This window comes from Triticum aestivum, chromosome 3B, assembly GCF_018294505.1.
Source record: "Triticum aestivum cultivar Chinese Spring chromosome 3B, IWGSC CS RefSeq v2.1, whole genome shotgun sequence".
In the NCBI taxonomy this organism is placed as follows: domain Eukaryota; kingdom Viridiplantae; phylum Streptophyta; class Magnoliopsida; order Poales; family Poaceae; genus Triticum; species Triticum aestivum.
Genome location: NC_057801.1, coordinates 116,036,833 through 116,051,573, shown reverse-complemented (window position 1 = coordinate 116,051,573; position 14,741 = coordinate 116,036,833). Strand labels below are relative to the sequence as shown.

At 46.8% G+C, this 14,741-nt stretch overlaps 1 protein-coding gene and 1 pseudogene across 2 annotated transcripts; one reads left to right on the top strand and one right to left on the bottom strand.

The window, feature by feature from the left end:
* Positions 1 to 441: 441 nt before the first annotated feature.
* On the bottom strand, positions 442 to 5,298 carry LOC123068911 (protein FAR1-RELATED SEQUENCE 11). 2 transcript variants are annotated; one of them, XM_044491606.1, is made up of 8 exons: positions 5,152 to 5,298; positions 4,789 to 5,079; positions 4,117 to 4,381; positions 3,332 to 4,016; positions 2,791 to 3,248; positions 2,420 to 2,707; positions 1,171 to 2,332; positions 442 to 718 (listed from the first exon to the last, which is right to left on the bottom strand). In XM_044491606.1, the coding sequence occupies exons 1-7, from the start codon at positions 5,181 to 5,183 to the stop codon at positions 1,730 to 1,732; spliced, it is 2,622 nt and encodes an 873-aa protein (XP_044347541.1). In that variant the 5' UTR covers positions 5,184 to 5,298; the 3' UTR covers positions 442 to 718; positions 1,171 to 1,729. The 2 variants fall into 2 exon arrangements, with proteins under 2 accessions (XP_044347541.1, XP_044347542.1); XM_044491607.1 differs by having other exon boundaries at positions 4,789 to 5,073; positions 5,152 to 5,292.
* A 3,536-nt stretch (positions 5,299 to 8,834) lies between these two features.
* On the top strand, positions 8,835 to 10,086 carry LOC123067378 (pre-mRNA-splicing factor ISY1 homolog; annotated as a pseudogene).
* The last annotated feature ends 4,655 nt before the right edge of the window (positions 10,087 to 14,741 follow it).

Below are 14,741 nucleotides of genomic sequence, written 5' to 3'. Positions count from 1 at the left end.
CGACCTCAATCTCAATAACTATAATCATGACAATGAACCAGACATATGTTAGTAGATTCTTAATCGACGACCTAGAATTATAATCATATCATAAGTTGATACCAGGCGCATCAACTGGTTGTCAACTAATAATTGACTTAATAGTACAGTACACAATATTCAGTTCTACTAGTATTCAATGAGGAAATATCCTGACTCAGGCTGGCCCCAATGGGGAGTAACATATAGTAGTAACATACATGCCACGTAAGCATGTTACAACTCTATGTTACTACCTCCACAGTGGGTGGTAACTTATGGGTGGTAACTTAGAGGGTTTATTTATTGTTTTTGTGGGATCTATAGTAGTACTTCAACTTTGTGATCTATATGTGGCATGTACCAACAAAACTTGTGTTTTCCGATACTTATGGATAAATAAAAGAACACAAATTTGGATCATAACAAATAATAAAGTGTAATATTATATTATTGAAATATATAGAACATATTTAGCAATACATCCATCAAGACTTGGATATAATCTATTCGCGCCCAAACTTTCTCCATATATGCTCAATCAAATCATTTTTAAGAGCCTTATGCGTTGGACGATCACGAACTCTAACATCTCTTTCAAGTACCTCGGCAAATTCTGGTATGTCACCATGGGTATGTCACCATGAGTAATTGTCCAAAACTTAGCAGGCCTTCAGGTGCAGAGGTATACATCTGCCTCCTGTTATATTGTAAATATCAGAATTAAGAAGCATTGTCCAAAGCTTGCTACTAGAAACTTTTGTCTGTTCTAATCATTGCAAGAAAAAAGTACAAACAAACAAGCGAAGCACATCCAAGTTCAAGTGTCTGATATAGTAGTAAACCGTTTGCACAATAAGCACACAGACACACATCACGGGGGACTTGCATATCCTGCTACGTCCACAGCGAAATCCGATCCAGCAAGCAAAAACCTGAAGAATTGCAATGGTCTAATGCTACAAAAATTAAGGCTAAGACTTCAGAGTCTCTCTGCTTCAACACGCACACATGCTGAATCAGGTACTCGAGCTATAGAAACTACAATTACCTAATGCTGCTCTATAACCCAAATAGAATTACATAATGCTGCATACTCGAGCTACAGAAATTGTAATTGCCAAAGATTGAATTAAAGCAGAAATTTTATACCATGTAGGGTTGGCTGAGGAGGATTCCATGAGAGGCGGGTACAGGTGTGGCCGAGGATCTTGTCGGGGCGCCAGGGTAGAAGAGAAGCTGTGGAGAGCGGCTTGCTGTGGCGCCGGGGGAGTGCTGCGGCGGCGGCGAGGTGGCCGATGGCCGGACTTGCGCGGCGTCCTTACGGGCACCGGACTTGGCCATGAATCTGGTGGCTTTGCGCCGCCTGCCAGAGCCGCCACCGGCCGGCAAGACGGAGTGCGGGGCGCCGGAGCTCCAAGGCGGCAGGGAGGGAGAAGGATGAGGCCCAGCCGTGGAGGAAGAGAAAGTCACACGGGTGGGGATTTTCTTGGTTGCTTCGCGATGCGTCCGGCCGCCCGCACACAGGATCGATTAGCATTAATTTTTTCTCGTATGCAGCGCTATGTTACCGGAACTAGCTAAGTTCCTCCAAAGCTCTCTCTCTTCATTTAATCAATGCCACGTAGGAATTCTTGCTGAGTTGGACCCGAAGTTCTTGCTGAAGTTCTCTGCATTGGGGCCAGCCTCAGGTGAAACAATTCAATCATGTCTACAGTATTTCCTTGCCACAGCTGCTCCTCCTGTGACCAAGCACACCACAGTTTGAACACTTGGGAGCTTTCCTGGGAGGTTTTGGAAGGTCGCCACAGTCAGGGCAAGTGGTGCTCTTATGACCTTCCTTTCGACAAATCTTACAGAACCTAGATCGTTTCACGGGCTTCTCATAAGGCGGCTTGTCGCGGCTTGTGGTTGGCCTTCCCATTGCTCTATTCCGTTTCGGGGCGCTGATTGAAGAGATGACATCGTCGTCTCCATCTAACTCACCGTCTTCCGTTCTATCAGCTAGTGCTGCAGCTTCCCTATCTGCAACACCCATCCCATCTCGTTCCGCACAAATTGGTGCCAGCTTGGCTTTAGCTTGTTGCAGCAGTAACATGGTCGCTTCGTAAGATTGTACATTTGCGTCACCCATTCGAACAAGCTCTAGCGCGGATAAATACAGCTTGGTATGTCTTGTAGTATCTGACTTCGGCCGCCCTTGATCATTCTGATACATCACTAGATCCTCAGGGAGAATGTCCCGTGCATCCCTAGTCCATCGCTTGACAACATGTTTCGCTGGAATCTCACCCAGACGGACGTGTAGTATAACCTGACAATCCAATAGTAGAATCTGATAGACAATCATCTCATATCATAAAACTCAAGACAACAATTTGATCAAGCGTCCTGAATTTACCTTAATCGCGTGGCAGCACAACATCCCAGAGTGGGCAAAGAACCCACACTCACATATGAATTCATCCTTCGACTCGTTTGTTTCCACCTTGAAACTAGCTTTGCACCACTTTTCCCTTGATGGCGAGTCAACATAATTCGCCAAATAAATTTTCTGCGAAACAACTTCCTCGATGTCGTACGAACCGGATTTGTACAACTCATCTCCAAATTGCTCAAACATAGTTCTGGTGTATATTTTGCTTGCGTGCCGTTCAAGGGGGAAGTTCCCCTTCAAAACAATTCCGGCCTGTGATAATGAACAAATAATGCAAACATGAGGATCGACAACTAACTAGATATGCCAAGACAATGCATAACTAAAACACTTACTATCGATGTCCTCTTTTCCTGATAACTCTCCTCAGACTCGCGATCGAACTGTATTTTCTCAAACTGCTTAACAAACAGATGCATTGGGCAACCAGGTGGGATGTATCCCTTTAGTAGGTGATTTGCACTTTCACTCCTCTGCGTACTAGTCATCTTGGCACAGAACACACCCATGAAGTAAGGTTTTGCCCACATCTTCCGCATTTCATAAACCTGAGTCAGGAATGGATGCTTCTGCAAACCATACTTTGTTAGCATATCACTCCACCCAGTCTCAAATTCTTCCACCGTCAACACATGGTGAACAAGAATGTGGAAGTCCGTCTTGAACTCTGATTTCTTGCCATAGAGTACTCCAAGGCTCTCCTTCGCCTTCCGAAGAACGTGCCACTTGCACCACCGGTGAGTTGTGTCAGGTAGTTCAGCTTTAATTGCCAACTCCATAGCACGCGCTTGGTCTGAAAAATGTCCATCGTAAATTAATCAGAACATCAAGTTAAGGTACATAAAACACAAACTGGCAAACACCTGTGTGTCTCACCGGTTAGTATGGTTAGTGGAGCCTTCCCACCAACCATTCTGATAAACTCCTTGAACACCCATTTGAAACTTTCGACCTTCTCGTCCCGCATCATGACACCGCCAAATATAATACTCTGGAAGTGATTGTTTACTCCAACAAATAAGCCAAAAGGCATATCGTACAAGTTCGTCCGGTAAGTGGTGTCGAAAGTTATAGCATCACCGAAATACTTGTACTGCTCGATTCCCCGACCCGTCGCCCACATCAGTGTTTTTACATGGCTCTCTTCATCGACCTGGATGTTGTATGTAAAATCACGATTTGCTGCTTTTAAATCTTGGAGGAGACCTATTGTCTTGGTAGCATCATTGTCCGATTGCTCCCTGCTCAACTTGCCACACAGTGTGCGCAAAGACCTCTTGGTGAATGGTACATTCTCCAAAGTTCCAAAAAAACTACCAACAATGCTGTAGACCTTGCTAAGACTAACGTTATTCTCCCTGAGATGCTGCACCAGATTCCTAGTGTACCTATCAATGTGCCTGTGTGATTTCCAATGCAACTTCTCTCCGCAAGTCAGAGACATGCGGTGGTTGTGAACTGTACGCTGTTCGCATATGTACCAACCATTGTCTGATGACCTCAACAATCTGATCATGGCTGTACACTCGCACCTTGTGGACCTGCTGTTTTCTTTGACGGGCTTCCCCAGTGGGATGATAAGCATGCAATGAGACCAAACAGAAAATTGGAATTAAACAACAAGGATATGTAATGTTCAATTAGCATGGTGTGACACATACCGCGCAACCACAGACAATCTCCTGCATACATTTCATTCGGTGAACATTCAATCGGCTCTTTGCTAACCTAACCCCAAATCCGCTTTCCCATGAATATAGGTTGTAGAAGTCATAAGCCTCGTCCAGGGAATCAAAGGATTTGCCAATGGTTGGGTTCACTACAATTCCCTCCTTGTGTTCAACAAATTCCCTAACAGAAATTTCCAGAGCACTTTTTCTGTTCGGATTGAACTCCCTTTCGACAGCAGCCTTTCCCACACGCACCCTGCATGACCCAGCAAAATTTACACACGCAATCGATATTCAGTCTAATCTTTAGTGCCCAACAGTAGCATAATTATTCTGATTTGTCCATCCCCAACACCAAGAATCTCATGCAAGAGGAATATTATTATCCCATGATTACCAAACCTTTTCTAAATCAAACATAAACAAAACACACCTTGTTCAATGAGCTACCACTGTTTACAACAATCTAAAAACATCAAAAGTACTCTGTACTAGATTTTGGGGGAAATACGGGTGTTAATTGATTTGAATATCAGAACAACTACACAGAGACAAACCAATCAAGCTACGTGTGTATCCAAAGCAAAAATTGACCCATAGATAAGACCATAGTGTCGCAAGCACCGCAGATATTCATACATTCCAGGTTTTTCAAGTTCTTACCTTTTAATCCATCCAGATGTTGCCTCAGCGGTCGCATCTTGCCCTCCCGAATCCCCCACCACCGCATCATCCGCACTCGCCTGGGACGAGGCAGATCCTTGCGTGCCAAAACTCTCGCACACACCCACCCTTGCCACGCGTACAGGGGCTTGAACATGATGCGCCGATGCAGCGCCCGTTCGTTCTAGCACCCCGAGCCTGGACATCAGTCCTGATGACACTGAGCCATTTTGGTCCAACTCCCCGGCAGTCCTCCTTGATTCTGCAGAGGGAGGCGGAACAAGACTGTACCTAGAAAACAAAATCATCCGGATTTGATCCACAAGCTCGAACTGAAAACAGGTACAGATCTGACGAACTCACCTTGATAGTTCATGGTCGCCCAGGAATTCCATCTTCAGAGTGTCTGATCTCCACACGGTCTACCTCGCGAAGAAATTTTTGATGCCCAGCGCTAATCTGGAAGAAGATCTGCAGTGGTTTGGGTCTGTCTGTGTGTGTGGGTGGGTGGGGGGGGGGGGGGGGACACAAACCTGCCATGTTATTTACTCCCGCAGGGTACTGTCCCTGCTCCATCAATACGTGCAGGACATTTAACCAAAAGGGGCTATTGTGTACCAACGTGGGCCCAAGAAGGAGCGGACGCGTTTTGTACTACCACGTATTATACAGCACGTCCCGTTGTATAACAAGGCCAACACTATTTGTAATGCCAGCGTGGGCAACAGCTTGGGAATCACGAGACTGATATGGCCGGACGAGATACCGGCCTCACAGGTGCTCGTCCGCTGAAAATCCGCTCTGGGTAGTAGCGGGGCTTAAGTATTTGTGCACATAGAGTATCGGGGCATTGAATCAATCTCCATATTTGCCTTGACAACATAGCAATATTAAACCCATACATGTCTCTGAACCCAAGTTCCCCCTGAGCTTTACAATTAGTGAGTTTCTGCCAGCTGATCCAATGTATAGTGTTTTCCTTCTCCGGCTGGCTCCACCAGTAGGTGCCCATTAGTGAACTCAGCTCTTGGCAGAAACTCTTAGTACCAGCGATACTTAATATGGAACGGATGTTGCTGTACATACAATGTCATGCCCGTGGACGATGCTATTAATGAAGCCGGTGGTGAGCAACTTCCTCTTCTCTTTAGCATGATAATTATCTCTACTGCAACATGGCAATTTTCTGAAGCACATGGCAATTTTCTCTGTCATAGTATGGCATTTTTTGTTCTATAGCTTGGTATTTTTTGCTTGTTTAGCATGACAAATATTTCTATTATAGGATAACAGAACTCTTTGTTTTAACATGACAATTCTTGAATGTTTCTCGGAGTGATTCTTTGAGCAAATGACAAGGAAAATCGGTGTTTGGTCATGTAAGCTTTGTTGAGGAACATCCGTGTGGTGAAACCAGCCCACTAAAGTTTAAAACCTATACTTGGCACTGGTGCCTTTATTTTGCTAAATTTATTTCAGTGTTTTCAGTGATGTTTGTTCAATGGGAGGAGATATTTCCATTGACTACGAGACCTCAATGGTGACTTCGGCAATATCAAGATATTGTGTCGGCTCGATATCTCGGAGATGCTCATAGAGATAAGGTGTGCATGCATGTACTCACAGGGGTGAATGTATATGCGTGTATGTGAGCATATGTGGTTATAATGTGTTACAAAATGTTCATTCTCATAGAATAAACATTAGCTCGCCATTAGGGTCCTTTTCATTTTGTGTGGATTTATACCTAGTTGTCACAGATAATTTCGCTATAATAAAAAGTAAAAAAAAATCTTTTAGTTGGTGGACGTTCGCTGAAGAGGGTGACATTTCGAACAATTTCCGTTGCAATTTTAGTTGTAGGGTGTCATATTTTGAGACTAGCATGACAATTTCATCCTAGAAAACACTTCCGGATTTTTGTTTAAATGTCATCATTTAATCTTGATCAAACGGCTGCGAGGACATTCGTTGGGAGTTACTTAGCAGCGAACATTGACCAGTTAACGGAAAAGAAAAGACTGGTCCGGCGAATGCAGAGCGCAGAGCGGATACGAACCAGGTGAGAGCATCTCCAGCCGTTCGGCCCCCCGGGGCGCCGAAAAATAGCGGCTTGGGGGCGAGCCGGTGCTAGTTCGGCCCCTGGGGTTCGGTTCGTTCCCAGCCGCACGCCCACGGTCACCGCGGGTTCGGCGAAGTTCGTCTTGTTTTTTTAAACTGAGCGACTTTTGCATGAGCTCTACCTTTTTTGTACAAATTTATACAAAAGCGTAAAACATGCATGAACTAACTTAAAAACGGACTTAAAACGCCTAGCTAGTGCCGCCACGGTTGCCACCGCCGCCTTCTACATGTCGAGAAGCCTGTAGAAGCGGGTGTAGTCGCCGCCGCCGTCGTCGTCGTCGTCGCGCGTCTCGCCCGCGGCGTCCCTGCTGCACCCCTTGCCGAGGTCGCCGATAGCGCATGATGGCCCGGCCTCGACCTCGTCGTCGCTGTCGATGACGATAACGCCGCCCTCCTCGGCGCGGCGACGCTCCTCGGTGCGGCGATGAGCCTCGGCGCGGCCGCGGGCCTGGGTCTCCAGGTACGCCTGACGCTGTTGGTGCACCTGCTCGCGGACGTAGTCCTCCCTCGCCCATTTGAGGGTGGACTCGTCGTCAGGTGCCACCATGCCGGCGTGCTCCGGCTTCACGGGGGCCGTGTCCGGCTCGGGCTTCGACCGGACAAGGCGAAGGGAGCACCTCGTCGGAGCCATGGCAGGCGACGGCTCGTTGATGACGAGGGCGCCGCTCCGTGCGCGACGCCCGAGCGGTGTTTCCTCCGGGCGGATGGCCGGCGAGCCGGAGCTCGACGAGGAGGGCGACCCCGCCTCCATTAGCCGCAGTATCCAGGAACTACCGTGGCGACGAGAGGAGGGGCGCGCCGGGTACTCCAGCCGCGGCACATTGCCGGTCTCGATGTGGTCGAGAACGGCATCGAGTGTGCGGCTGGGGACGCCCCACCACTCGCGCCGTCCTTTGGAGTTGAGGCGGCCGCGAGGGATGACGCCGTTGGTGGAGGCAATCTGCTCCTCGCGGCGGGCCTGAAACTACAGCGTCCACAGCGTTTCATTATCGGGCGCGTACCTCGGCCCGTTCCGCTGCTCCTCCATCAGCGACGAGCGTATGCGGGCGATCTCCGCCCGCCGTACGGCTCCTTCGGGGACGGGCGGCACCGGGACGCCGCCGGCGCTCAGCCTCCACGCCCCCGGCACGCGCATGTCGGGCGGCGCCGGGTACTCTGCCTCGTACAAAAGGCGCGCCTCCAGCTCCTGGAGGTGGCGGCGGCCAAAGCCGTTCGCCGCTGCGCCCTCGCCTGGGTATCTCTCGGCCATTTCGTTCGTCGTCTGTGGTAGGCAGTGGGGGAGAGCTCGTCGGCGGGAAGAACTTTCGTGGGAGGGAGAGGGCAAGGGTGTGGTGCTCACCGGCGGGGAGGGGTGCCTTTTATAGCCGGAGCGGGGGTGGCGGTGGGTGGCATGCGGGCGGACGCGTGGCGCATGCGAGCGGACGCGCGTCGGCGGCGTCTTCACTGTGCCGTCCGTGAGCATCAATGGAGGCTGACCGACGCGGTAGCGCGGCAACCTTCGCATTGATTCCCGCAGGAATCGAGGCTATGGAGTCGACGAAGCAGCCGTCTCGCTGGCGCGGCGGGCCCGCGGTTGCTTCGTGCCAAAACGCTCGACCCGGCGCCCCCGAGCGCCACCCGATGCGTCGGGTTCGGCCTAGGTCCGCCGGCGCTGATTTCGGTCCAAGCCGGTGAAAAACGGGCTCCTGGGGGCGCGGCTGGGCCGATTTTTCAGCGCCGGCGAAAAAAATGCATGGGGAGGCCGTTCTGGGGACGCGGCCGGAGATGCTCTGAGCCATCAAAGCTGCTTCCTCATATATACCGTATAATACATAAAGGTAGCCCAGCCCGCAAACCCCAATCCCTCCTCCCCAAGCTCGCGAACGAACATCGTCGCCGCTACCACCCGCATCGCCACCGGCCGCTCCGCGCGACCGGCCACCATGGCTCGTAACGAGGAGAAGGCACAGTCCTTGCTGAACCGCTTCACCATGATGAAGGAGGAGGAGAAGAGCAACCCCGCGAGCGCCGGCCGTACCTCGCCTCCCAGTGCCGGGACCTCGCCAACGCGGACCGCTGGCGTGGCGAGATCCTACGCGAGATCGGCGCCAAGTTGGCCGAGATCCAGAACGAGGGCCTCGGGGAGCACCACCTCTCAGATCTCAACGACCAAATCAACAAGCTTCTCCACGAGCGCGGCCACTGGGAGCGCCTCATCCTCGAGCTCGGAGGCCACGACTACTCTCGGAGCTCCAACGTCGCCCTGATGACCAACCTCGACGGCAACATCATCGCCATCCCCAACCCCTCGGGTCGTGGACCAGGCTACCGCTACTTTGGCGCTGCCAAGAACCTCCCCGGCATCCACGAGCTATTTGACAAGCCACCTGAGGTCCGCAAGCGCGGCACCCGCTACGGGATCCACAAGCGCATCAGTGGCGGGTACTGCGGATACTATTACTATGACGACGAGGACGGCGCGCTTGAACCCCATGAGGCTGCTGCTGAGGGCATCTCCAGCCGCGCCCCCAACAGGCCCTCCCCAGGCGATTTTGTCGTGCCGGCGTCAAAAAAAGGCCTCAGTCGCGCCCCCAGAAGCCCTTTTTCGCCGACTCGGGCCAAAACTGGTGCCGGCGGACCCAGGCCGAACCCGGCGCCCTGGGGGGCGCTTGGGGAGCCGGCACAAGCGAAAAAGGCGCGTGGGCCCGCCCTGGAGGCGACCCGAGGGCCTTTTCCCGCCGTTTCTTGACGCTTTTCCCTCGCATCTCTCCCGCTCGCTCGCCTTCCTCCCGCCATTCTCTCCCTTTCTCCCGCCAAAGCCCCTCCCGCTCGCCGCGAAGAAGTACGCCATGCCGCGCGCGGCGGCAACCGCGACTGGCGCCGTGGCCCAGCCGAAGCAGAGGAAGCCGAGGGCGCCGCCATCTAAGCCACCGGGCCTGTCGAACGCCGAGTGGAGGGTGGAAGTTCAGCGGCGCGAAGCAGTCACCGCCGACAGGCGGAACAGTGCCATAGCCAAGAAGGCCCGCGACAACGCGGCGCGCCGGCGAGAAGCGCATGCGGCACGAGCTTGTCACGGAGTGGCACCGTGTGGAGCGGGAGGCCATGAAGAATGTGCCGAGTGGCGAGGTGGCTGCAAGTGATGCCCTGCAAGGCGAGCTGAAGGAGGCCAAGGAGATGCTCAACGTGCAACGCTAGGACTAGGAGATAGACGTACGTATGTTCTTGTTTATCTTGGCTCTAATAGATAGATTGCTTAGCTGGTGCAGACTAGACTAATTAAGCATGCATCCAAACTACCACACCATAACTAAACAATGTTGCCATGCAATTTGTGTGTGGCCATTAACTCTTTAATTAGTGCCTTCATGCTGCGAATGGTTTTTTAATTTTTAGGCAAAGGCGTCTTGCACTATGTGAACTAGTACAATGCCCGTGCGTTGCCACGGGTCTTTAATTTTGTTTTCATGTTGGTGTATAAAACTTGATGATATTTTTGCGCCTTTCAATGACATCGCATGAGGACCCTTGTCAATGTTTTTAAAAGTCGACATAATCCATCTTTATCTCTCTCATCCCCTACAATAATAAACATATATGTAGAAATATACCTTTTGTGTTATCATGTGCAAAATATATACAAAAAATAACAGTTATTTGTATGCACCAGTTCTGATTGTGTAAAACTCGACGAGGTCTCAGTCCAATCCATCAAAGCATCATCCGAAGCCATCAGTTTTAAACTCTGACCCGAAAAAGTAAAGATATATTCATCGGTTAGCTGCTAGATAATAGCATGTGACATTTTTAGTCGAAGTGAGTACCATCATGCCTTCTATTAGAGTGGGTCACATCCAATTTCGATATGGCTCACCTTTGAAGCAAACAGTGGCTTTTCCCTTAAAAAAAGCAATCAACAACTCCTTTCCTTCTTATCTAAAAAAGGCGATTCACTCTCTCAGCTCACAACACATTGCTCACACTCATATCTCATTCCCCCAATCTACTCACCCCGCGTCGTCGCCATCTCTCCCCACCATGGAAAATCATATCCAAATAAATGCCAGCTCTATCAAAAAAATGACCAACAAAATTCTAAAGATACTTTAACATTGTTATCTATCTTGGTACTGCTGCTCATCTCACTTGAAAAGAATATTTACGAATGATAATACTTTTGCTCATATCTCGTCTAAGCAACCTGATGAACATTGTAGTCAATGATACGTCCTTGGTGCTCAAATGGTGAACCTTCTACTTCACTCCTTGCTTTCTTTAAGAATTGGCACATATTACAATCAAGGACTCCTAATCTCTTGGGCATATATCACATCAAACGATAGGGCATTCTACACAATTGTTTCCCTCCCACTAAACCTGAAGTTATTAGCCCTACACAATGGAGTTATTCATGTTGATCTTAACCTTGATGGTATACCTGGTGGATCTACCATTGAATATATCAGACTGCATATGAGGATATATGTGCCTGAATGTGATAGGGACCTGCATCCTTGATCCCAGGCTTATTAATCTTGGTGGACTCGATGAGGTCAATGTTGGCAATACTGCCATCACGAAGCCACATTTTATAATGGAAGCAACATGGTGAGACTCAAATATTGTATTAGGATTTGCGAGCAGCATGTTGAACCCCAAACTGGAGTCATTCTTGCCCTTGAGGCTGAGGTACAGCTTGGTAGCAGTCTCTTCAAAGCAGAAGTGGCGGAACTTGATCTTGTCTTCGCCGGTCTTTTATTGGATCAGCATGCTACCACACTTGTCAGAACGACCCTCTATGAAAAAATATATTTTAAGAGACATTGGAACAATGCTTTGACAGTACATGTTTTGTTAGCATGCACTAATACACTAATCTTTAAAATGAATAAATGTTAGTAATTATATCAAAATCAGAAGATGAACAACACTACTGCTCTCTCCATGACATAAACCGACGAATTCTAGACTCTAAAAATCCTGAATATGTATGAATAAAACAACCAGGCTCAACTATTTTGCATAAACCATGAAAATCTATAGGAACTTCAATGTGTTCAATTGAAAAAATAGCACATGACTATAAAAGAACAACAGGCTTGATAATAACTAATCCATGAACAGAACTTGTTTAACACATGACTAATTTGTTTAGCATGTAGCATGTATTCCCATATTGTATGGCTCAATCATTCAAACCTCTATATCGATCATTTACTTGCTTGTGTGGTCTGGGATGCCTTGTGTCCTGTCTATTTGTAATATGATTTTGCTGGCAGGATTTGCTTATCTTTCTGGAAGGACTGGTTTATCGAGCGATTCTGATCAAGGTGGCTCTTGTCAGCTATTCACGTCCATAGCGATGAATGACTCAATCACCTGGCGCTCCGGTCTAGAAAAAAATCATTATAAAGTTGGACCTAGGCGTTTCTAGTGATTATACAAGAAGAATCAATATAAAGTCTTATAGTCTTCCTGTAGTTGTTATTCTCACGTTTGAAATTTTCAATCTTCTTCCGGACTTAGTCTGGTCCACTTAACCATGTACGCGAGGTTGTGCTTTAGGGATGGACATTCCTTATGTGAAATCCAATATGGGATACATGGTAACATCAACATGTCAGGCAAAGAGTCACATCGAAGAAAAAACACAAGAAAACTATGAACATGTTTGTTTCTGTTGAAGACAATCAACAATAGATCATCATTTTTCTGTTTATCTGTTTTTATTTCATTTTAACAACAGATCATCATTTTTCTATAGGCTAGTCACTTAATTGGTCTCATTGAAATCATTTTGACAACACCCTAAAGGTAAAACGGAACTTGCCATGGTTTTCCATTGAGCCGAAGAATAAAATAAACCACATGCATGGGAAGTAGATTGATACAGTTGAGTCAAAGAAGATCCATCAGAAACAGCTGATTTAGTGGACCAAGCTTCTATAGTATATGGTGCAGTATTGCTGATGAATGTAGCAGAAATGCTTTCCTCCAATTTAGCCATTTTTAAATCAAAATCAACAATATTTTCACTGCATTTCACCACAATCAGTTATATTAAAATTTCAGGAATACAAAGTAATAATTTGACAACGGTGCTAAATAAATACTCCCTCAGTTCCTAAATATTTGCCTTTTTAGAGATTTAAATGGACTACCACATACGGATGTATATAGACATATTTTAGAATGTAGATTTACTCATTTTGCTTCGTATGTAGTCACTTGTTGAAATCTCTAGAAAGACAAATATTTAGGAACGGAGGGAGTAAATTATTTCACTCGTAGAGTGCTAGTTCTGGTATCCTAGCAAAGTAAGCTAAATCAAAGTGTCATAGCTAAGAAAGCATACTCAAAACCTCTCTCAGATTTTTTTTGTTACACCATTACCATACGTGTTTCCAGACTTGATTTTGCTGTTAGGAGCGAGCAACAGCAGCCAGAAGCATTGGCATTATTGATGATATGACTGAACCTTTATATAGCAAGTGTTTCAGAGATTTATATTCGACACAACAACTTGCTGAATACTACTTTGAACTTAAAAGGTGAGGGAGAAATCAAAACTTGAGTCACACAGTCACATCAATGATGCGATGAGAATGAAAAAATCAATGGAAAAGTACCGCTTAATATTTCACAGTTTCATTATGGTCATCAACACCGCTAAGTTGGAATTCGAGAGTTTTAGGAAATGTGACTGTGATTCAGTAGATTTCCCTTCTGCCATAAATAATGATGTATGGGTAGCTGCAACTTTTCTTCATACTATCCCAACGCACGGACACATGTAGGACAACAAAATTACAGCAATCATGGGAAAACATACCATTACCAAAATCAAAGGTATAACATAATATATTGTCAGCATGATAAAAATGAGATCATGTTAATTTCCCTATAAAACTGAGATCAAAGGTATATATTTCACAGGAATTTGACAACCACGATCATATGTTCTGAATGGCGCTTCAAGGATTAAAAAAACAGATTGTCCTAGAAAAATAAAGAAATATTCAAGGAAGACAACTGATGGTTGAATCCTGAAAGTCTAAAATCTCTAGATCACATATCTAGCATCTGATACTTACATCCCTAGTAAAATATAATTTTAAAATTTCCTAGAATACGAAAAGAGCCCTATATAGCTACAAGAGATATGTATGAGGTGACAAGCTCTTACACATGTATATATGTATGAGGTGGTCAGGAGTGAATCCCTTTTCTGATCTCTTTCTTTCATCCATTGTTCTCTGTCTCGCTTGATCCAGTCATGTTCCAGCACTCCTCACAAAAGTATCACTTCCAGACTCCTAGTATGGGCCGAAAGGAGGAGTTTTATTTTTTCTGATTATACAAGCAACAGGGAATAGTTAAAAAACAATAACAAATTAAATGATCATGTGGTGAACTGGCTTCTTCTCCACTGCATTTGCTGATGACATAGGAAGTCACTGCAATATGGTATTATGAAATTATTTTTCATGAAAAAATGATGATACACTTTCATCTAACCAACTTGAATACTCACTTTCCTCAAGAAAACAATATGAATAGTCTTGTGCATGGCATGATCCAAATTCAGATGGCACACTTTCTTATATGCTGTCTATTAATGAACGAACGGGTACTTACATGTACATGAGGCCAGAACCAGGCGTCACGGACAGGGTATCTGTCTTCCACATCATCAGCATGGAGGAGCTCTTCCTCGGCTGCTCACTGAAGGACGACAACGATGTATCCCATTTCCCATCTCTATTGTGGAAATGCATTCTGGAAACAATAAAAGAAACAATAAAAATACAGAGAGTTATACTAAAGAAGAAAAATCCTTGCATGCCAATCGT